This window comes from Streptopelia decaocto (assembly GCF_964273445.1).
Source record: "Streptopelia decaocto genome assembly, chromosome: 5".
In the NCBI taxonomy this organism is placed as follows: domain Eukaryota; kingdom Metazoa; phylum Chordata; class Aves; order Columbiformes; family Columbidae; genus Streptopelia; species Streptopelia decaocto.
The window spans coordinates 3,465,508-3,490,316 of NC_138659.1; the positions used below are offsets into that span (position 1 = coordinate 3,465,508).

The 24,809-nt window shown below is 41.7% G+C and overlaps 2 protein-coding genes across 2 annotated transcripts in view; both read left to right on the plus strand.

Moving 5' to 3' along the window:
- Nucleotides 1-24,809, plus strand: part of PRDX1 (peroxiredoxin 1) — a 350,258-nt gene that overhangs the window by 228,751 nt on the left and 96,698 nt on the right. The window lies entirely within an intron of this gene.
- On the plus strand, nt 3,767-14,940 carry LOC309440304 (riboflavin-binding protein-like). The gene is made up of 5 exons (XM_082053818.1): nt 3,767-3,920; nt 4,652-4,751; nt 5,873-6,001; nt 10,336-10,447; nt 14,609-14,940. Exons 1-5 carry the CDS (start codon nt 3,782-3,784, stop codon nt 14,855-14,857), a joined length of 729 nt encoding a protein of 242 aa, XP_081909944.1. The 5' UTR covers nt 3,767-3,781; the 3' UTR covers nt 14,858-14,940.

The window sequence follows — 24,809 nt, forward strand, 5'->3', positions numbered from 1 at the left end:
AAAGAAGAAAATCACACCTTAATACCAGCAGCGTTAAGATTTGACCTCAGCTTTTTTTCCCAGAGTCAGGAGTGCCAGACTGAGTCCATCTGGAGCGTCTCCTTTGGCGTTCAGCCTGACTTGTGCCATGATGCATTCAGCAGAGGGACCTGTGAACACGAACTCTTGGTTCTGAAGTGTAACACAATGGAAGCCGAGAACATGTACTTAACTGATCATCAAATAACATGCCCTTGTGGCAACTTTAAATACAGTTCTGCAAAGACGCTTCAGGACTGACGCTAAATTAGGTAACAACCTGTGCTCCTCATTACATTTCTTGTTACAGTTAATGAGAAAAACACTTCCAACTTGTGAGTGTACAGGCTCACACTGAGATAGGAGGAATAAACAGATTAATTTCATTAGCCCACATTGCCATCTATAATAAAGCTATAACAGGCCAAATCCTCTAATTTATGCTCCTGAAACTGTCTCCCTCTGGTCACGCTGTTGTTAAACTTTCACGATGCCAAGAAGGGGAATGGATCTGGCAATTGTCACTGGTTGGAAGCGCAAACAGTTTTTCCGTTAACCACATTGGCTCTGCAGAGTTAACAAGAATATAAAGCCGTAAAAGCTTACTCCAGTCATTAAAGGGATCTGACTCACACAAAAAGGAATCACTATGTTGAGTTAGGAGATGTCAGTTGACATAGTTACTAAACTGATTGCCAGAAGCTGGGAAGTTAGCAACTAGCTTTATTTTTTAAACTTTTTTTTTTTGCTAATATCTCTTGCCAGAAGAAAGTTGCTCGGGTATATGGCTCTTAAGACCTAGTATAGCAGTGTTTGAGGTTCGGAATAGATGCATGCTTTTACTAGCATCATAGGCCACTATCAATTAGATCACCAGATGATAATAACAATGACAACGATAATTTAATGTTGCGCTGCCTGAGTTGCTGTCTGTGGCAATACCTTAACATCATGCACACTTTAGCTCTTGAAAAGATTAACAGAAGTTACAGGGCACTGAAATTAAAGTTAGATGGCAGTAGGAGTCCTAAAAGTACAAGAATATCGCTGAGTTCAATTTTAGCAAATAAAGAGAAACGACCCATTCAAGTGTGGGAAGGGGCAAGAAACTTCATTTAACTAGTTTCTCAGTATAAGGCAGCACACAAAATAACTCGCCAGAGAATACATCAAGAACAAAGACTCAGGCTTCACTCCTCAGGTGATGAAGATGCGTAGCTGAGATCTCTCAACGCTCCTTAGCCCGAGTCTGCTTACAAGCATTGCTAACCAAAGCCAAGTCTGAAAAATCACAAACATATGACAATTTTCCTTCCTGCTGCTAGAAACTCTGCCTAATCTCCCAGCAAGTGGTCCCATTTGGCTCATGCTCAAAGCCTGGAAGAGATCTCGGTTTCCTATAGCTTACTATCATTTATATGTCAATTCAGTAAAGAGAGGCATTACAAGAAACCCCCTGGCATGTTACACCTTCACAAAAGTGCCTGTATTTTATGCAAACTGAGCAGCCAGGCGCAGAGCACGTTGTATTTCTGTGGTTTTTACCAGGCTGGCTAGTGCATCCATTCATGGCGATGTTGACAGTGGTCATACTATCCAGCAGTCTGTATTTTGTATGAATACACAGAGCCGAGTACCAAGCAGTATGCACCAATCTTTTCCACCACACATCAGTGAGAAGCTCCATTCATTTCACTCAACACTAGATCAAGTCACATGAGGTGAAGACATGGGTAAGAAGCCATCGGATTTACTTCAGTTTCTCCTATAGTTACTTCATGCCTTTTTAAACTTGCCTTAATTAAATTCATTCTGGAAAATAAAAATTACTCAGTTTCCACTGATCTGGAAATGGCTCTTTTTAGGCCAGCAAGACTTTTGCCTTGAGGCATTTACTAGAGCCAGGACAGGAATCGGTGCTTACGGCTTCTAGAGATTGTCTTATTATCATGCTCGGTGAGTTTGCTCAATGAGATTCATACCACACTTCCACTGTGCCAATGTTTGTTTTTTCAAGCAAAAAAGGTTTGTAAATAATGGCCCCAGAGTATTATCTGACAAACCAGTGTTCTGTTTTAAATGCAAAACCAACAGATGCTACTTTCCTTATGCATTTAAATAAGTGCAAGGTAGCGGGCAGTGCTGCTCTTTAGAGTACACAAAGAGATTTGTTCTATGGAAGCAACTAAGAGCAGCTATTTGTAATCACCACGTCTACCTTATGTGATGGTTTATGTCCAGATGCAGAATCCTCTTTGCAGAAAGCAGATCTCACCATGAAATACAATCAGGAAACACTATCAATGGTTCAAGCAAGAGTTTCTTGTAGCGCTTGTGACACTGCTCGGAGAGTACGTATGAGGCAGGTAGAGCGGCCAAAGTGAAGAGCAGCGGGTTTTAAAGGGATCTTGTGAACACAGACCTGGGGCTGCTGTAAAATTACTGTGTAAGCGGAGGCAAGCTGTACCTACAGTTAAAATTAAGCCAGTCAGGCTGAAATCTGAAGTGTTGTTTCTAATGTCACTGATTCAGTGAAGTCCTAATATGTAATAAGAGCCCCACGAAACTGTTGTAGAAATGAATCTAATAATTAATAAGAAAAGGAATCATTGAAAAATCAGGCAGGGAGTTGGCCGCATTTGATATATAAGAGCTGTTGTTTTTCCAATTCTAACCTGTGTACATTCCTCTTTATCATGTCAACGTTTGCAAGCAAGAAAAGGGCATTCTGTGCTGGTCATTGCATCTCCTTTTGAGATAAATCTATGTTAGCATTCCAAAGGGTCACGGAACTCTTCCAGGGCAAACAAATTCTGGAGCACTGCTGCCAGATGCCGTGTATATAAAATGGAAAATGAGAAAAGCAATTTATTGTTCCAGGGAGACGTGTTGCCCAGAGGACAGCAAAAGAGGTGAGAAACTACTGAGAAATTGGAGAGACAGTTTTCTTCTTCTGTAACGTGTTGTTTTCTTTACATCTTAAGAATCCAGGTACATAGAGGAGCTGCAGTCCCTATTCAGGCAAAATTACTCCAACAAGATAACAGGAATGCTTACCTAAAGAATTAAGGGTTAACTTAATAACATGTATAAAGAATTATGCATTGATTTATGCAACAGGTTCTAGATTTATCTGTATGGTTCACTAATATGTGGTATGAGTTTAGAGAAGTTTTAGTCTCACAGACAAAACATTCTAATCTTGCATTTTTGACAAAATGCTACAAAACAGGCAGAAAATAATGGATCAGATTCTTAAGCATAAATTAGCATAGCTTCAACACAGGAAAATTATCAATGTAATTCATCCAGCTCAGGTGCTGACCACTGCCAGCTCACTTGCAGCTCTATTAAATGTGTTATTTCCAAGTGTGCAAAACAAGTCTGCAAGTTTTAGAACTAATCAGTCTTCACATCTAGTGAAGCAGAGGAATGTCTCTTGGTGGGGTTCAATGATAAATTCAGGTCGATGTAAGAAATCTTAAATAATTTTCTTAAATACTGAAAATTATAGCATTTTCATAAATAGTCTGAACTATTGCTGGCTTTTATCACTCAAAAATATGTAGCAGAAGTGCAAGTGTTCAGATATAAGCAGAGAAAGGGACAATGTATGTCTTGTGCATCTTTGCTGAGCATATTTTGTTTGGTTATATATGTAGCTTTTTTAAAGCAGTCCTTCCTTGTAATACTATGGCTTCTCCTAGAAATAAAGGATATAAATGAGGATTTCTCTCCACACAGGAAGAAGAACTGAACAACAATGCTGAGATTTGCTGTCACCCTCCTTGCTGTCATAACGTTATCTACCTGCCAAAAATATGGATGTCTGGAAGGGGACACCCACAAACTGAAGCCAAGTCCTGAACCAAAGATGCATGAATGTACTTTGTACTCTAAATGTAAGAGTGGTTTAATTATTGCCCGATACAGTCTAGAAGTACAGCTTTACACACATTGATTGTTTTGGCAGTTCCCTTAATTTCTCAAATAAGAGCCGGTGTCGTTTGTCTTTGAAAAGCTTCCTTCATTGGCATTTTGCTGCATGCAAATCAAGAGTAAGATTCTGGTTCTTAACAAAGGCAACTGCAAAACTCTCATTGACTTAATTTATTATCTTTTAAAAATTCTGATGTGGTTTACTTTTCTTGTAGCTCCATTTGCTTTAAAAGAGTTTACAGCAAAGACAAATTTGGTTTATTGTGATCGAGTATAAACATTAATTGTAGCAGACACCAAATGGGAAAAGTTGACATCACAATTCTATAGTGAGAAAAGTATAGTATTTATTACATTTCTTCAGTGCCCTTTTTATGTTTGGTAGCTTTCAAAGTTAGTATCTCTCAGGATATAACAACTGGCAGAACACCAGTCAAATTCAGGGGGCTCTCCGGGCACAGCTGGAGAACACAAGTCCAGGTATTGATGCCAGTCCACCCCACTTAGCATTACAGTGCTAGTTCCAAAACCAAATATGTTAGAGCTTGAGTGCATCTCCTAGTTAGTGCTAAGAGACTTTATCATGTTATGGACCAAAACAGATTCATCTTACATTTTAAATACAGTGAATACATTTCCAAATACAGTATTAAATAAAATCCTTGTTGCAAGATCTCTGTTTCATTCCTCACAGCTTCCTGTTGCTATGCAGACTTCACAGAGCAATTGGCTCATTCCCCAGTAATTAAAGTAAACAACAGCTACTGGAACAGATGTGGGCAGCTCAGTAAATCGTAAGTCAGCTTTGATGTTGTCTGTGTCCTGGTTCAATAGATCTTTGCTAGAGCAGCCACACAGCGAATGGTAACTGGTGGACAGGCCCTGGAGATGATGCCACCCAGCCTAGTTCTCATAGTCTTTTCTCTATACCTGACCAACATCTGGCTCTTCTTCTCCTCTCACAAAAGCCCGTGAATCCCTAAGTATATACTATTTGTGCAGAACGATTTATGCCCTTTTATCAAGAAAGGGTTAATGTGCTTTCAAGTTTTCTTTCACTATAGAACCAGACAGAGCAATGCAAAGAAGGGATAAACCTTGTAGGTGACCACCACACCGCAGCTCTGCGGCTCTCCAAAGCGACCACCGCACACCCGTGAGTGTGATCCCCGGTCAGGACAGACCAGGCTTCTTCCATTGTTCAGAAAGCACATCAACTAGATGATTAAATCTTGCAAACAAAATGCACAAGAGGCCAGAAATGAAACTTCTGAATATTTAGAATGAAAATTCTTGTAGTCCTCTGGGTTTTGTAACCATGAACAATGTCTTCATAATTAAGATTTTTAGTACCCCATTAGATGTTAGAGCTGTGAAACATGGTGAGTTATAGAAATAAAAGAATGAAAGTACAAAACAATTAAGCAAAACCAGATGTGGAAAAGTAACAGCTCTTGCCTGTCACTCCCAGAAGAGCAGCAGCAGTATGTGTTTTTAAGTAACTTCAGCTGGGCTGTGGGAAAATCTAAAGATTTGTGAAACCATGAGGCTGCAGCATAGAAGAAGTTTGGTGCTATAGCTTTAAACTACATTTTATAATTGCCTGGAATCATTCTTGCCAGGAAAACTCAAGGCCTCAGAAGTTTATGCAAAGCTTACACAAATAGGGCTGAAATATGCATGGAAACATTTGTGCCGTCTTCAGCTGGCTGTGGTAACTGCTCGGCCAGAGGCTGCACACAGTGCCAGAGGAACGGGTACGGAACCCGGACATCAACAGGGCAAAAGGATGCTCTTCTGTGTTTATCTCCTAATCTGTACTATTGCAGCCACATCAAAGCAGGTTTAGAAAACTGGGGCTATAGCCTTCATGCTAAGAAACAGGCTTATTTGTGGCTTTTCTCACCCACCACAGCTGTGAAGATTTCACCAAGAAAATTGAGTGCTTTTACCGGTGTTCTCCACATGCAGCTCACTGGATCAATCGCAACGACACTGCTGCTATTCAGTCTGTTCCACTGTGTCAAAGCTTTTGTGATGACTGGTAGGTTCGGCTTTTTATAAAAGTATTTTTATTTATCTTTAATATGCCTGTGTTGTTCAGGTATCGAGGAACACGGGTAGATGAAGCACAGATCTCCCAACCAAGTGGAAATAAGATTCAATGGTGTCATACCACCATTATGGCTTTTCGCTTGTTTTTTCAGTAGCCCATATCCAGCATATACCCATCCCTCCCTCCACTATGAGATGTTGGATCTTAAGTAATGTCATATAAATCTCAGTACCATATTAATCTTGTGCCTAGTAACTACAGAAACTTGTCTGTATTGTTAAATTGCTGTGAAGCATAGTACAAACAGAACAGGCTGTGTTCACACTACAGGATTATAGCTGCTAGCATCCCTTCAAAGTAATGAAATGTGAGTGTCTGAATCCCTTAGGCTGCTCTGAAAATCTCAGCAAACTGTTTTAATACTTCTAAAAATGTCATAAAAGAGCTTTCCTGGGAAGCACAGAAAGCACAGAACACACGGTAGTGCGTGGTCAGGTTCTTGCAGTGCTCTGTTCAGTGCTTTGCCTAGTGGTTATGCAACTTGAATATTATTGACAAATGGATCCATTTTCACTCTCATCTTCTCTCCAAGGGCAAAGTCGTATATGCCGCGCAACGTTTTGGTTGAATTTGTCTGAAAATATGTCTCCATTGCTTTGTGCCAGAGAAGGAAACAAGAAGTGCAGCTTGCCTTTGTAATGGAAGATAGTAAGAAGGGCTGATGTGTTTCTGAGCTTTCTTAGAGCTTCCTGTAGTGATGAATTTTATTTCCGTATTAGGAAACTCCATGTGCCTCAGGAACAGATTAGTCATGTGCAGTCTTCCTTCCAGATTTTTACTAATGTTCTAAACTGAATCCAGATTATTGACCTCCTTGAAGATAAAAGACAGAGGCCTTGAGTTTGCCTCAGTACTCAGAATCTCACAGCTCACAACCAAGCATTACCAAAATTTGAAAGCATCTGGATATTAAAGCATTGGAGTTGCCAGTAAGCTTTAGAATAGATCTAACAGGCAAAGCGATAGAATATCAATACCTAAAACAAATGTATCCCAAAATAAGCCGTGCACAAAGTCATCACCAAATGGCCATATCCAGTGAAAGTGTAAAGATGGAAGAAAATATAGCCTGTAAGTTTAGTTTGCATCTATCAACTGGTTTAAGCCAGCCAGCCTTAGTATATGTGAGATTTATACCAAAGTGTATATGGTCGGTCAAGATGACACAGCAAAACCCTCGGTGTCCCCTGGCTATTATCAGAACCTCCAGGTAAACAGCATTTTTTAACTGTTGTTGGAAATATGGGTGTGTGCTGCTGCGCGAAAACCTGACCCTTTCCAGTACAGAATCGCCTGGCAGAGCGCAGGCTCTGCGCTAAACAAACACTGAACAATGATCTATTGCCCCTGTTGGCGTCACAGATGCCTGGACTGAATCAAAAATGTAACGATGACCCATTACCAGACCAGCTTGCTGGTCTGCGTGCCTGCCTAATGCCAATGTCAAACCCATTCCCTCACCCTGCCTGAGGCCTGAGGCCAGAAAAAGAGCTTGGACAGAATTCCCACTCTTTCTGGTGATTTAAAGCAACATTTGTTCATGTTCTATTCACCGGAGCCCCTTTCGCGTGCTGTAGCGCTGCTAGTGATGTGACCTACTTTCTCTCCGTGCCGTGAGTGTGCCTGCTGCACACTGTATGTCTTTGTGGCCGGAGATGTGCAGAGGATCCTGAATGAGCAGTGAGTTCATTTAAAAGAAATTCCTCTCGCTAGCTTGGGGCCTTGCTTTTCTTCCTATTGTCTCAGGATTCCTTGCTCCCACTAGTCCTAAAATTATTGCTTTTGAAAGAGCCCAATGTACAAGCCATTTTCTGATCCACCTGTGAAAGGGCCCTGTGCCCTTTAAAAGTGAAGCAGCTAATTATTAAAAATGGGGGGAAAAGCATTTTAAAATAAAAATATCCTGCCTATTGTGCATAGGGAACCAGTATGTCTGAGGAGATCTTTTCTGTGTTTATGTTTATGTTTCTCACAGGTTTTAATTAATGTTTGGAGAAACCACTTATGGGTATCTGGACAGCAGAAATCAGACATTTCCTAAGTCATAAACTTAGCTTCATAATTACTTCAATTGAGACAAAGACAAATTTGTAACAATAGAGTTATGCCTTTCTACCTGCTTATATAGCAAACCACAGAGTCAGGCAATAATCATAACTAGGAAACATTTTATGACAGTTCAATATATAATAGTGTATAAAAATATAAATACTTTAATAAACATATGTAATTGGAACTCCTGAGGAATCTGATGCATAGCATGCATGCCCCAGTTCAGTAAAATTCTGAAATACATATTCATAATTTGAAAAGTATAACCAAAGGTGACACCGAGTTCAAAAGCAGCAGCTCTGCCCTCTCCTAAGCCCCAAGGGCCACTCATTCGTTCCCCTGCCCTGTCCCCACCCGTGTGCCAGCGGCGCTGTCTGAGAGGCTGTGAAGCAAGGAACCCTGGTCTGGGAACCCATCAGGCTGAAAAACACCCAGCCAAATAAAAAAGGAAACCAAACCAGACAGCTGTGCGAAGGGCACAACTGCCTTCGGTGGAAGTGCTACTATTAGGCAGCTCACAGTAGACACTGATCGACGCGGCTAGAAAGCAGTGAATTTAAGTGCATACATAAAGGACAGGACTACATGGCTTGAAGAATCAAGGGCTAATTGTTGAATCTGATGCTGGTGTGTGGAGATTGATGGTATGATGGCGATTAACAAAAGGCCTGCACTGATGCTCCAACCGGCGTGTCTTTGAGCGGGCAGGGAGACTGGCCTGAGAAAAGCTGGCACCAGGGAGCTGCCTGCGTGTCCTTCTCGGTCAGGGTACACGCAGCAGGTAACAAACAACAAGCACATTATTCTTACGGTCCCTAATCCCATATCCAGTCATGGCACAGAGTGGTAGGATCTGATTTTGAGTGTCACAATATATTAATTTATCAAATTGCAGCCTATATTTCCAGCAGAGCCCCTGCCTCTGACAGCAGATTGATGGATGAACACAGTCAAGAATACGTGTCTCCTACCCCAGACCTGCTTAGTTAGGACCTGGTTACCCTCTGTTCCTGCTCCTTCTCCCCCCAAAAAGCCCAGAAAACTTACATGAAGGTTCTGCAGTTGTGCAAATATACTGCAATGTCTCACAGTTCTGTGACCACATGACAACCTCGTATTTCATTTAAAAATGTATGTCTGCAGCCCATGTGATATCAAAGTAGTTTTGGAAACATGATCCTGAAGATTAAAAATGACAAAGAGAAAATATATCCAAAGGCATTAACTTTAAATATCATGCTGAACTACGCTTTTTGAAAGCTGTGCCTCATGGTTTTGGCATTCTCAGCTACTAGTGTGAGTAGTCTGCCTGAAGCCACGGAAACTAAATTAAAGTAGATGTTAAGTGATTTGCAGAAGGTAATCCTTAAGAAAGGTAAGGGCCAAAAGCAGCAAGTTAAAAGTAGAAGGAAGGAAATTATATAGGATAATGGTAAGTCATGAGATCTCTCATCACACAGACCAGCCAGCTACATACCATAGTCGTTCCAGGCCATTTATAGGGTTTTTTTTTTGCATTACCCCTTACAAGTTAAAAATAAATTAGAATTTAAAATTGTGGACCCTGTACCCTACAAGACTATTATCTTTCCTCCTTCACTTCAAGTTTAACTTCTTTGAAAACATCATTCTGAGGCTGACAGCCTATCACTTTATCTGATTTTGTTCTTTGTGTATTTTCCTTATTTTAGTGAACATTCTTCATAGTAATTCCCTGCCCGGGAAATATCATTCTTCCTTTTCAATACTAATTCATAAATACAAACTTTCCCCACATCCCCTTTGAGTGACAGTTCACTCCTAGCGTACCTGCGCCCTGTCACAATATTGAACATCAGCATTCACGAAACTCCCTCCCACAGCGTCTCCTCCACTCAGTAACATCAGCAAACACAACCAGGCAGAACACACCACGTCAATCAGTGTTGCTCCTCAGAACATGGGCCCTTTACTTAAGTCTGTGAGTACAAAACGTAGCGGGTGAATTGTTTAGTTTTCATTGGGATTTAGGCCTTCCTGCCCAGCTCAGAGTTTATGCACGTGTCAGGCTAAGATAATGTGAACGTTTCTTGAAGATCTGTTGCTAAGCTGCGCTGTGCAACCATACCACATTACTGGCATAGCCCACGAGCACTTCCTGAGTTGAATCTGAATCCACTGAAAAAAAAGTGAGAGAAATAACTGTATCTTTCATGCTAATCTCCATGAAGGTATGAAGCCTGCAAAGATGATTCCACGTGTGTTCGGAACTGGCTGACAGACTGGGAATGGGATAAAAGTGGAGAAAACGTCTGTACGAATAAATGCATTCCGTACAGTGAGGTAAGAGAACCTGATCAACTGGAGCAGGAGAAATGACATTAGGAGTTTTCCTTCCTTTCCTTTCCTTTCCTTTCCTTTCCTTTCCTTTCCTTTCCTTTCCTTTCCTTTCCTTTCCTTTCCTTTCCTTTCCTTTCCTTTCCTTTCCTTTCCTTTCCTTTCCTTTCCTTTCCTTTCCTTTCCTTTCCTTTCCTTTCCTTCCCTTCCCTTCCCTTCCCTTCCCTTCCCTTCCCTTCCCTTCCCTTCCCTTCCCTTCCCTTCCCTTCCCTTCCCTTCCCTTTCTTTTTTCCTGAAGATGTGGGTGCAAAATGCAACAGGTGAATTATTTTTACTTCAGCAGTTTCAAGCCATACCTACATCAGACTTTTTAAGTATATAGATTTTAAAACATTTACATTTATGTAGATCACCTACTCTAAGTATAGATACATTTAATTAATCACTATTCATACCACTTGTGAAACAAAAGTAAAATTTCAAGCAGCACTGATATTGTAAGCGCAGCGAGGCTTAGAAAGAAAAAGATACTTGAATTCTCTTCACACAACAGAGATGCACTTTATAAGGTTCCTTACATTATGTGGGGCTTTACACACCTCTGTCTTTTGAAATTAGGAGGTACGTTCCCAAATCACTACGGAATTTTAAAGGTTTTCTTGCCTATTAGGCATCTTTGCCCTTTTCTCTGTTCTACCTTGTTATGTTCAAGTCTTTCTCCATCCTCCAAATCCTTAAGTCCTGACACTTCTCTCTTTGTCTCCCTTTTGTTCTCCATGATGTGTGTTCTCCCCTGTGTCTGCCACTGGCTCGGCAGAGCTAACTTCATTCTATATAACTCTAATGGTTAAAGAGCAGCACTGGCAAGTTTTCTGAGAGCCCATCCCATCTTTCTGAGAAGGTTTAATGGTTGGGATAACTAATTTAATGAATAAAAGTGTATAAAATGAGAACTGACAAGACTTATAGGAGCAAGGTTGACTGGAACCTGATCTACAGACCTTTCGAGAATCAGGTAGGATTTTTTCTATTATAGTAATTCAAGTAAGTTTAGCATCAGGGCAATCTAATACAGCTCAAAACTGCAATGCTTACTTGAATATTTTTAACAGTCGAGCTTCACAGAGTCCATGAAAACTGTTCGAATTGCAGAATTAAACAAAGTTTAAGTGTAGTGCTTAGGGAGTGGTAGGAAGGCTTGCAGAGATCCCAGATTCATTGTTTTGAATACAATTCGAGTGCAGGTACTTCCAGAAGTCAGTTCAGCAACTGATAGAAGTGGAAGTCACAGTCCAGTTAGTGCAGGATCGCAGTCTGCATTGCAACAGTGACACAAATCAGCAGGCCCAGGAAGGTGGCCAAAAAACAAATGGGCTGCGGAAACTTCCAGCTTAGTTTCCCAGATGTGCTAAATCGTCAGTACTTCCAGATGAAGTGAAAAATGAAATGATAATCTCTGTAAATAATCTCCAGTCCCTGTTCAAACTGTCCCTTGTCCAGAGATAGGAGGGTTTTTTTAACCTTGAATTCCCTTCTACTTACTTCTTAAAGAAAATATACCATCTGCAGGGAAAAAACATGTAGCAAATCCAGAGGTCTTATCACTTGAAGCCAGGCACAGCTATTCCTAAACTAAATGGAACCACACCCCAAACTGCTCGTGTTTTTCACCAAAAATAGACTTGCGTGTAGCAATAAAGATGAAGTTTCTTCAGAGAAATGTTAAAAGATACATTTCCCATATGAAAATTACATGATATACAAACACCAGGCTCGCTTGGCTTGGATTCAGCTCATGGAAAAGAAAGTTACCCAGAAGCACAGAGGGTTCTCCAGTGTCAGAGCACTGTGGACAGACGCTTCCTTCCTCTTGATGCCCTCAGCTCACACATAGGAACAATCAGCAGCCCTACAGCTGACATGTGCAAGTGGTTCTAAGGACTATTTGGAACAAATGCTGAATATGGAACAAATGCTGAATATTAAGTCTGCACAATGGATCGTAGCCAGTTTAGCCAGGCTAAAATGAGGCAAATTTTGTCATTGTCCTCCCAGCTGAGTGCTCCCCAAGCCATATTAACGCACAGACTAGAACATTTTCCAATAAGCTGGAGGATCAGAATCCTTTGTATTAATTTAGGGACATGTTTGGTAAATGGGCTGTGTGCACTCTTTGTTTGCTGCAGCATTCTGGCTACTCCCTGATCTTTAAACAGAGTTAAGAGGAAGGTAAAAATAAAATTACTACTTTAGCAAGTAGAAGAGCATGAATACATGTTACAGAACCTGTGGGACATAAGAATAGGATGTAGCCATGTCTCATGCATACAAACCTAAGAGAACCCCTATGACAGCTTTTAATATTTTCTGGAGTGATCATCTAAAAGCAGGTGGAAATCCAGGAACTGTATGGTAGCTGGAATATAATGTCTAATGTTGCTTGAAAGCACAGGAATAGCGGGCAAGAAACATCTAGGATCTGCCTGCTCTGAGAACACAAGGCTAGAACCAGATGCAGCCACCTTTCCCTTCCTGAGCCTGCGTTGCTCCCAGTGCACCAGCCAAGCTCCACACTCTTCCTCCAGCAACAGCAGCATCCACGGACGAGCCCTTGTGAGAGATGGTGTGAACTGAAAAGCTGTTTTACACACTATGGAGTCTTTGGGGCTGTTTGGAATGGATTCTGTATTATTCACAAAGAATAGATTTCTAAAGCAAAAGCGATTATTATTATTTCTTCTCATCTGCCATTCCTGTACAGGATAGGTCAACATAGTTTTTCATGTGGGGAGATATAAGAAAGACTTGTGGAAATAGGTGGAGCAGAAGAAGCTGCAGGACTATAGATGCCCAGTCCCACTTCCACATCATAGACTTATATCTGTAACCATCAATTTTTTGTACATAGAGCAGCTTCCATGCAGAAATCTCCCAGGCACAAAGACAGGGCACCTTCTCCGAGATTCACAGTGTCAGATCTTTCTATGAGCTGGTGATGATCGTGACACCATCCAGAAAGGACAGCACTAAAAGAAACACTGTGCGGTTAAACCATCAGCGTCATGTGCAAGCACTGCTTGTACTATTACAGATGAAAAACAGCTTCCTTCAGAGAGACACTGGTGACGTGGTCAAGGTGAATCAGTCAGTAATGGAACCCAGCAGTCCTGCTCCCTGGTCTGCTGTTTCAGTCATTAACCCTCCCGCACCTTCATTCCCAAAGCTTCTACTCCTGCCATCGCTCCCACCCCCAATTTCATTCTTAGCTTTGCTTCTGGGAGTTCCTAAAGTTTCCTTTAGAGAAACAAAAGATTGACCTTCAGCCACAAACACATGGGAGAAATGCAGGCAAGATAAAGTTTATATCCTGCCTGCTTTGTGGCTGGACATGATAACTCCTAAGCTAATACTGTTTAGGCAAACTCAAGCTGGGCAGACATAAAGTTGTCACAATGTGAGCTTGGGAAATAAGAAACATCTTCGTTGTGTGGTTATACGGGTCCTGTGACAGAGAGGCCTTACAAAACAATGTAGTACCAAGAACAGGACAGGTTCATTTGAAGAAGGTACAAGAAGCTGCAGTTTACAATTTCCTGAGCCAGAAAGGCTGCTGCACCACTGGACACAGCACATCAGAGGCTTGAAGAAAGTTTCTTTTCTTCAAGTAGTTTCTAAGTTATGTACCTTTTATTTGATTGTGAGGTCCTGCCCATCACAATGTACATTGCAGCAGGCACAGTGCGATCCCATGGAGCTGTGATTCCACTGGGCTGTCTCTGTCCTGTAGCTGTAAAGATTACCTTATTCAAAACACTCAGTCTGGCACTTTTCAGCACTACTTGGATCTCAAGACATGTCAGAGTGTCCTGACATGCTACAAGTTGTACAACCCCTCGCACACAGCCCTGGTCTGTGAGACCCAGAAAGCTCTAATAGCTGGGCCGCCAGCCCCAGGGTGGAAACTAAGGGCTGGCTGTTGATCACTTTGCACTTTGTGTAATCACTTGCTCTCACAACAGGCAAATCTCTTTTGCCAGTGGTGGGACTGGATAACATTTTAAGATACCTCAGAAATGGTGAAGTATGGCACGCAGCAAGACAGTGCGTGACTCTGGATGACTCGGTTCTTTTTAAATGTAATTGATGCATTTCTTATTTACCATACAGATGTACGCAAATGGGACTGACATGTGTCAGAGTATGTGGGGGCAGTCATTTAACGTGAGCGAATCCTCCTGCCTCTGCTTACAAATGAACAAGAAGGACATGGTGGCAATGAAGTATCTCGTCTCCGAGAGCTCAGAGGAAAGCTCCAGCATGAGCAGCAGCGTCAGCAGCAGTGAGGAGTATGCCTGTCAAAAGAAACTCCGCAAGTTTGAGAAACTACAGAGGGAGAAAGGGAAGCAGAGAAGATAGATGCTGGCGGATGTATGTCAGGACAAGAGAAATCATTGTGGAGGCTGGGCGCAGGGCATCACGCCAGCCTGCTTTATCCCTTACTTGCTAGAACATATTAATAATAATATATAAATAATAAATAAATGGCTGGTTATATTACTATTTCTCTGATGTTTTTGCAAAGCTCCCAAACAGGCACACAGCACTCCGATCATGAGTTCCTGGGTCTGAGCTCTGCTCAGATAAAGAAAAAATGTTGCAGGCAGAAGCAGGTCAGTAAGCCTGGCTACTGACGGCTGAAAATGTATTTATGTTGTATCTCAAAAACATAATTGCAAAACAAGGGATTGTGGTGTACTAGAGAAATCTATGTATTGCCAGGATACAGTATGGACGCTCTCTTGCACTGGGCTCTTACCTTAAACAACAGCAGTACAAAAGTCTCCTACAATATGAATTTGAAGCATAATTTTGAGGGCAATTAATCCCACTGAGTGATTCCAAACAGAATAATCTCTGACAAACAGAAGTGTCAGGAAGAACCCCAGTTAGTTTCTCCCATCAGTAATCCTGCTTCCCAGCATCACTGTTACGGTCAAAGTAAAATCAACATCTGTACCAGTCCCAGAAGCACTGACCAGGTAAGGATTAATTAAATCCTGTTTTCACTTATGCATGCATAGTCCCTCTGACATCACCGTAGAGCGGACAGGTCTGTGCCATTCTGTGCAGCTGTTCATAGTGGTATCACCAGGGAAACCATAAGCAGGATTTAATTTGGAGGGTCAGATTACCAAATTGTGAAAATCAGCATCATCTCAGTCCTTGCTATGGAGCTTGGCACCTTACAGCACTCGAGGATCTGGCCCACGGTTAAAACAATGACTTGGCACATCCTGTTAAACTAGGAGAATCTTAAAAATCCAGCTCACTTTCTTCACTGGGTTGTTTATTTGTTTGAATGGTTTCACACAGCTGCAACAGTAATGCTAAATCCATTAGGTCATGCTCTGCTTCAAACCAGCTTCTCGGTGTATTTAACAATGGACTAATTCCTACCAGCACTGAATTGTTTTTAGAATGATATTTTGCCACATCTGTATTTTGTGCTAACTCAATTTGTCATTTCTACTGTTTGAAAAGAAAGAGCGAGAATTTAGTCTGCTGTAAAGTTCTGGTGGCCCTTTTTCCCCTATTTCACTAGCTCTGCTCTGTCCTGTCCTTTTTTATTGCACCTGAATCAGAACAGAAATCTTACTGCTTTTTATTTTATGTGCTCAGAATTCAAGAATTAATTATCCCTTCTCACTGCCATAACACCAACTTTGTCTGTGTCACCATGGCCAAAGATTTCCTTCATGTTCTTTGTTAAGTATGGTACAATTGTTTCTGCCTGTGTCTCTGCTCTTTTTCTTCCCATTCCCCTTTATCTTTGCTCTGGCTAAATTACTCTTGAAACCACTCTCGACAAACAATTCTTCCATGCTTAGTTTCAGAATGACCCCTGAGACTGGTTATTGCATGCCCTTGAACAGCACTGGATCCTACAGCAGCTAAGGGACCAAGACCATTAGATCCTATTCATAACTTTCCCACTGACTCATGACGTACCCTAAGCAAACCATTTAACTCTTTTTTGACTCAAATAATTTTGCAGAGCTGCCATATTTCCTCTAGGTCATCTCTCCTCTAAGACAAAACATATAGAACTACTCAGTTGTTCCTGGCGTAGAAATTGTCCCATATTTCTTGATCATTCTTTCATTGATCCAGGTATGTTTTATTCAAACACAAGTTATCATTTGGAACGACTTTCAGTCCTGATTTAAAACTCCAAATAATGGCAAATTGTCCAATGCACTTGATACTGCGTTTCCTCAGTGTTAAACATTATCCATAATTTAACATTTGTTGTTTCAGCTTTCAGCCATTGGGTTTTGCTAAAGCCTGTTGTATTCAAGAGTTCTTCAGTATTCAGCATTGCTTTTCTGCTCAGCAGCGTATGCACTGATCAAATTGCTTCCTAGCAATTAGCTCTTTCTTAGCTCTATTCAATTTACATAAATCATTATGAGACATTCTCTCTCTCCTTAAATCATACTTGCAGTTCTTCTCTGTATGATCTCCAGTCACGAATGTCCTCCCTAAACTGTACGAATCAAAGCCATTCTCCACGGCAGTGATAAGGGTGACCTACAGAGAGTGCACCATGTCCCTGCATCTCTGTACACTTCTGCCTAATTGCACTGCTCGTGTCTACAAGAGCATCGTCCTGATTCCTTGCATGCCTTCAGTGTCCATATGTTATGATTCCTCATTCTTTCTTGGCATTACTCTTTCCCACTATACAGCTCCCTGGTCCCAGAGGTGTGAACGGTGATCTTAGTCCTTAGGCTTTGAAGTTGGTTGTATTACAAAACCTCCATGTGAACAGACCAACCTTTCTAAGCAGCTTTTGTAAGCTCTGTCTACCTGCTTTATACGCACAGTAGTTTACCTCTTAGACAATCCCTGTGTCACTCAGATATGATATCAGTGGTGATTTTACACTTAGAAAAAAGGCTAAGACAACTCAGGTAAAGCAAAATTTAAGATAAAACAAATCACTAAAAATCAGATTACAACGATGCACTGTAAGGTGAATCAGGGACAAGAAAAATCCAAGTTACCGGTGACTGCAGACATCTCCAGCTAATGCTGACCTGATTTGGTAGGTGCCTGCTGTGCATCACAGCTCAAAAGTACATGCCCTGCTTCTGGACCCACGCCGACCCAGACAACTGAAATGTCTCTGCACTTAGTGACACTAGACTCAACTAAGATTTTATCGAACTGTCACAAAGGTAAAACAAACACTTTGTGAAATACGTTGTGAAATATTTCCCTACACTAATCTGTAGGAAACAGACTTACAACCGTTATCAACAAATTAAATTGGATTTATCGACAAGACAATGTTGATTGAAAAAAAAAATCCCAATTATTGACTTATTTGCTACATGCCTAAGTATCAGTTTTTGTACTGTGCCAATTGGGGCTGATGTCATGTTAACCACAACACAGCTAGCTGGGTCATCCTGCTTGCTCCGTTTATTTAATTTATTTCATTAAGCATTGGCACAATACTATGAATCTTCTGAAATTTCACTGAAATGGCGGGAGTTATTACAAATGTAATCTCTCCTGACAGTTCTGTTAGAGCTATTTAGTACAGATTATCTGAGCCTGCTCATTTAAAATCATTAATGTTATGATGATGAACCTCTTCTTTAATTACTTGCAGACTACAAAGGATTTCATCACCCTCTGTAATACAAATACTTTATGCTGCATGTATTTCAATCCTAAGCATTATTAACAAAACTTGCCCACTGTATCCTGTGCCATTGCAAGGCTTTCTTCATCAGGTTACTCAGTTGTTTTCACCTTCAGTTTAGTTCTGCCAGCCACAATTTCCTGTAATACCTTTCGAGTCCTCACTCTATTTTTATAGTTCATAATTCTCCATGGATATTGATTGCAATATAGCTTCCTTTTTAAAAAATAATAAGTGTCAGTATTGAGGACATTTTCAACTTCTGTTGCATTTTTCATGTGCAGGTTTCACTCAGAGCATTTTATAAATACTCATTAATCTTCAAAATACACCTGAGAGGAAAATAAGTAGTGAGAAACAAACTGAGTCAGTGGGAGAGAGTCAGTGAGAGACTTATCTGATCATTGCAAGTATTGCAGAACTTGGACTAGCACAGACAAGTTCTGTTTCAGAGCCTTGTTTCATACAGGGCATGGGCTTGCACTTTGAAATGAGATCCTTGGACAAAAGTTATTATGCAAAAATTATAAAAGGTATTTTATTAAATAAAACATTGCAAGGACCTCAGCATCCAAGAAATATAAGAAGTTATTAAATAATGCATTTGCATGCACCTTGAAGGATAATGAAATTATAGAAAGAAGAACTGTTATATTACTTAAGACAAAAAATGTCAAAACAGGCTAATTTCCCTTGCTGAGAGACAACAGCCCACAGAAGAAAGGGAAAGCCGTAGATGAAATATGGCTTTTTAAGGGTTTTGATAACATTTGATGTAACATTCTGATAAGCAAACTGAGAAAACCAAAGTGGAAACAGAATCACCATAGCATGGGTGCACAACAGGTTAAAAATATATTAAAATATTACTATGACTCTATTGTCATTAATCTCAGACAGGTTTTCTGTTAGGAATCCCAAGGGCTCTGTTCCAATTCTAGTCAACACTTTTGTTTACTCAGACAATGAAGTAGAGATTTTGCAAGCACTTTTAAAGACACTATTAGAATAACAACAATCTTTCTAACCAGATAACTAGTCCAAGCCTCCAAAGGTGAAATGCTGAAAAGGAAGATGAAAAATGCTTGCACTGAGGAAAGGTAATTCAGGGAAAAAATTAATCCAGGGAAAGACATGGCAAGGGAACAGCAGAGCAGCCAAGGAGCTGGGATGTGTAGCAACAACGTGTGTCATTTACAGTTGAAATGTCGCACTGTGGAAGTTTCAATCTTTTAAGGCTTCACTGTGTGCAGAGCTCTGGATGTCCTGACTCACAAAGCAAGCGGATTCAGAACCTGCAGACATCCTGCTAACAGTTACTCACAGAGTTGGTGACGTATCTCACATTCCATGGAGGCGCTGCTTGTGGAATGACCCCACTGCACATACAGGCTGTGGAATGTGGTGGGTATCAGGCAGAGTTTAACTCTATCCATCTTCTCAAGGGAATCAGCTCACAAGCTCTGTCAGTGCAAGTACAATACCTTCTAGAAGAGCAAACATGCTCCTAGTATTTATCTAATGACTATGTAAAATAAAGGGAATAAAATTAGTTTAATTTATGCGCATTTTCTGGTTATTTTCCTTCCTTTTTTTTTTCTTTTTTCTGTTCAAAAGGTTTGCATAATTTGGGGTTATTTTAAAAAATGCCACATGGTCTTGACAGCTCATGGGTCTGCTGTACATTCGCTCTACTTTATTATCCAATGGAACACTGTGATTTAGACAAGAAGGGTTAAGTAAAGAGTCCAAAAAGCATTAGGATCTGGATTACAATTTGAAACATTTCCAGACTTCACTAATAGCAAGACTGAAAGTCCCACGTGCCTGAAGACTGATAATTCTCAAGCACAACTCATTTTTCCTTTTGGCAAAAAAAGACCTGCACCTTTGATAGTCACCTTAGTAAGCAGGTCTAATTTAGTGTGAAGCTGCAGGACAACTCTAGACAACACTGGAAAAGAGCCCAACAATGAAATCAATCATCTACTTCAGACAAGTGAGAAGACACAGAATCAGACCCCAACAATCTGGCAGCTTTCAACATCTCCAAGAAAAAATTGCAGCAACCCCTACTACTAAGATTTAACTTCTCCGATAAATGAAGGGGGAAACTCTCTCTGCTGCACAGTTTTGCTTCCCTTTAGCTACTAAAAACATGTCTCTCCTGCCTCTGTTTTGATCACCAACTACTATCCAAGTCTTAGTATTCTTTTGGCCTCCTTCCTTGGAAATGCAGTGAACTCTCTGTGGAGTTTGCCTTGGTTCCCCTCTCAGACAGCTGTGATTAATTCAATGTTCAAGCTCTTGAGTTAATTCTCTCATTAGATCACTTTCCTTCTTCATGGAATGATTATTCCCATAGGAGAAATGAGAAAGACTAAAACAATATTGTGCTAGTATCTGACACGCTGCATCCAGGATGTTTACTTTAAATCAAATTGCCTGGAATTGCTCCAGAGCTATGGCTTAAACACAAGAATCTTCTAACTGGGGGAGAACTGTGGCCACAGATGTTGCACAACGTTCTCAGTTTCACTGGAATTCCTCCAAACTTTCTGCTAGGTAAGTGTACCCAGAACACGAACCTCTCCATACAAGTAGGTCAGATGATAAAATCCTTTCATTGCTAGGGCACACTTTAAGCCTGAAAAAGTATTTTTCCTTTTTTTATTACTTTTTATCAGCTTTCTCCCCAACACTATTGTGAAGGCGAAGCCTGGAGCACATGGCAGTGAAATATTGCCAGTGCTCCTGAAATCACAAGCCATTATCTGTGCATTACTCACTTGGAATGTCACGTTCCCTCTGGAGGCTCTTGCAGCTCAGACGTGCTCCCCACTTTTGCTGCTTGCCACATGGCTCCCCAGGGTATGGTTGGTCATCAGAGGGCATCACCTCACTCAGCTGGACTGCAGCACAGCCTGCTTCTCACTTCCTTTGGTGCAACGTGGATACTCGGAAGAGTTTCTCAACACCCCATTCAAGAATGCTAAACCTGTCTGGACTGACAACTCTGGTATCAGGCAGTTACCTTAATGTTACCCTTACCTGAAGCTATATTACAGTGAACATGATAAAAATACTTAATTACAAATTTCAAAATAGACAAAAAAGTTCACAAAGGCTTCTAAAGATGGAGAGGAAAGGAGAGGAGAATCATTCAGCATGGCACTTCAATGGGCTTTACAGTTTCCCCAGCCATTAGCAGTTCAGCTGAGACATGGGCAGAGCCATCACCGCCTTGCTGGTGGTGTGAAAATGTAAGTTTTCACACAAGCCCTATATTCTAGGACTGCCCGTGCAGAAAGACTAGGTTTGGGGACCCCTCTTGCTCTTCATTCTTGCGTGAATTCCAGTTCAGACCTCCACCCTACCACATAGTCAAGATCCATTAACCCTCACAGGAATGAAGGTAATAGCTCTTGGACCTGTCCCAAACATGCCAAGAGAGTGCTCTCATGCCTGGCTTGAGTCTGGAAAATGTGTTATCTCACTGTGAAGCACAATGCGTTTACCCACTGAGAAGAGAAACATTCAGACCCTAAAGGGTAGTTTCTTCATCCACTACAGTTTATGCATCACACAAAAACCTAAGCTGACAACAGGTTTATGCAGGCATCTAGAATCTAGTGCCAGTAGTTCATCAGAGGCTTTTGACTGAGTAGACAACATGACAACTAGTCCCACTGGGGTGATAATGGGTTAACCACCATTGTCTTTGAGAAATACCTTGAAAGTACCCAGGGAGCCTCTGCTCCCCTCCATGTTGCATGAGTGTGAACTCCAGCAGCCTTGCTCATCTTATCCCCACCAGGGCCTGCAGACTCATCACGCAGCATCACTGCTCCACAAAACTGCATCAACAGAGACTGCTGACCTGCATCATTGCATTGGGCATGCAATGGCATCCAGGGTAAATGGGACACCTGGGAAAATGTAGGCCTTAAGGGAGAGAAGGTGTCTTGGAAGTATGAGAGATGTAACTTAGTGCACTAAAGATATTTCTCATCCTCATGAACTCTTGGTGGCTCTGTACTCCTGTGATTTTGGCTTCCCTGGGAGAAGTTTGAATTCAAATCCTTATGAAACTTAGAGAAGTGGAGCAAAAACGGTTGTATCCTATGAAGGTTTTGTGACCCGGACACCAAAACACAAAGCTCCTTTCCATTTTGGTGAGGCTGTCCAACACCTCTCATCTGATAGGTCAAGTGCATTAAAATACAAGAACAGTGGGTAATTAGTAGATAAAATGGCAACTGACTGTACCACTGAAAGATTATAGCAGATGCCTTAGCACAGCGGACAAAGTGCAGAGATGCACTGCAGTTTGGAACGGCAAGTGAAGATTTCATACCCATCGAAACTGTGGGAAGAATTTGACCTGGCACATTCTGCTTGACTTTCATGGGAAGTGGCTCCCTATCACAAAACATCCCACAAGGTTTGTCTTACCTACAAATAGTCAAGGCCTGAGTTTCACGTCTCCTCTGCAAGAGAGAATTTTATCACCCAAGCATGGTAAGCGTAATGCTTGAATACTAAATCAAAATGATCCCCAAAGCTACAAGTATAAAGGACAAGTATCTTGACTAGAAGCAGCAACTTTTAAATCAATTGTTTTCCTTTTAGTCTCTTTGAGACTAAAAGCCCTCCATCTTTATGCAGTTCAGGAAAACAAACAAAACACCTTAGATCTAACAAAGATCTTCCCGTAATAGAGGAGAACTACAACACCCATACATGCAACACCTTTTAGCCACCGTTTTCATTGCATTTTCAGATGTATCATCCTGTAGGAACAGTACCATCTGCAGGACTTCAGAGAGGGAGTACAGGCGCCTCACTCAGCACAGCAGAACATCTTGCAGGCATCTGGGAAGGTTTTCCTGAGAAGCCTTCAGCCTGGGAGACCTGAGTAGCCATGGGTGTCTGTAAGATAACACAGGGAGGACTGCAATGCTTCGTGGTGCTCTGGCACAGCACAGAGGTTTTTCAAGAGAAAGCCTGAATAACTTGTGAGATTGTCACTGGGGGGTTTCAGTACTGTGACAGTACCACTTTTGTGCAGGTGTCAGCAGTGGGACATGTTGAGGAGCACATGGCATGGCTTTTTTGTCACCTGTCCTATATATCAGTCAGCACTCAGCTGGCTTATTGGCAAATATGTTAGGAGCCTATTAAATTAAAACATTTTTGATTCCTTCACTGCAATGACTTGTCATTCTTGGTGCTAATTAATCAAAAGGCTCCTCATTACAATGCAATTTCACATTGTCAAATGTACTTTCAGACTTCTTCCTGAAAATCTGCAGCTTGTTTTGGGAGATGCTCAACAGTGTATGGGAGCATTAGCTCCATGTTGTACAGATTCTGTGTGGTTACAGAAGAAAACAGCTGAAGCAGTGCCCTCTTCTGGAGGCAGAACTATTCAACCACATGAATACAGTACAGGACAGGGCGCCACGGCAAAATTAGCACTCTCAGCAACGCTATTTTCTGTCTGTAAATTTGGCGCTATGGTGTGAAATCCTAGTACTGGCCAAGTGTCTAATAGCTGACATCAGCCAGCGACTGAGCCACTGGTATTTAGGAGAATTCTAAGCCTTTTACTCACAGGCCACTTCCGATGAATAAAATAGCACAAGAGGGGTCTCTTTTACTGATTCATCAATGAAAGAAAAACCCCAATGTATTTATTAACCTAGCTTACAATTTACACCAATGTGTCTGCATCCAACTGTGTGATCTATATTTTCTGTAAGTATTTTTTAAGACCAGCTTAAAAGGTAATTTTACCACTGTACTGTCACAAATGTAATGCTGATGGATGGAGAAACCAACAGTCACGATTCAGATTCCTTCTAGAAACACATTTAGAAGTTATTACAACAAAACACAGAATCATGAGAAAGGCCTGAGAGGCCATGACCATTGTAACTGTAAGCAGACGTTTTTCTTTCCCAGTCTCTCAGTAAATACATATGGAACGGTTCCAACAACCTCTGTGATCGCTTTTTGCTTTGGCTGCATGTCACATTGCTGGAAGGGCTGTGGAAAACTCAGGAGGGAGGCTTTTCTCTCAGAATCAGCGCCAGCTCGGCCAGAGCCAGTGACAGTGTGCGTGTAGCTCAGTGCGTGACGCTCATGTCGGTCAGCGCTCAGGCGCACAGTGACTCACTGAATTACACAAAGACAGGAGCGAGCTCTGCCTCAGCATCACGCTGACCCGCGGGGCACTGAGCTGAAGCATCCGTGCTGGAGGGAGGAGGAGGAAGGAGGAGGAAGGAGGAGGAAGGAGGAGGAAGGAGGAGGAAGGAGGAGGAAGGAGGAGGAAGGAGGAGGAAGGAGGAGGAAGGAGGAGGAAGGAGGAGGAAGGAGGAGGAAGGAGGAGGAGGAAGGAGGAGGAAGGAGGAGGAAGGAGGAGGAAGGAGGAGGAAGGCCCAGACATGGCAGGACCCCATGGAGAAGGGGTGTGTGGCTGGCTCTGGTGCCCCAGCCTCACCTCGCCTCTCCAGGGTTCTCCCAGGCAGACGGCAGCTGTGCTCTCTCCCCAGCACTGCCAGGGTTCTCTCTCACAAGCACAGATGAAGGTGGCCGGGTATTCAGTTTGCAAAAGGACAGCCTGAAGGGAACATGGCTGAGGGACAGATT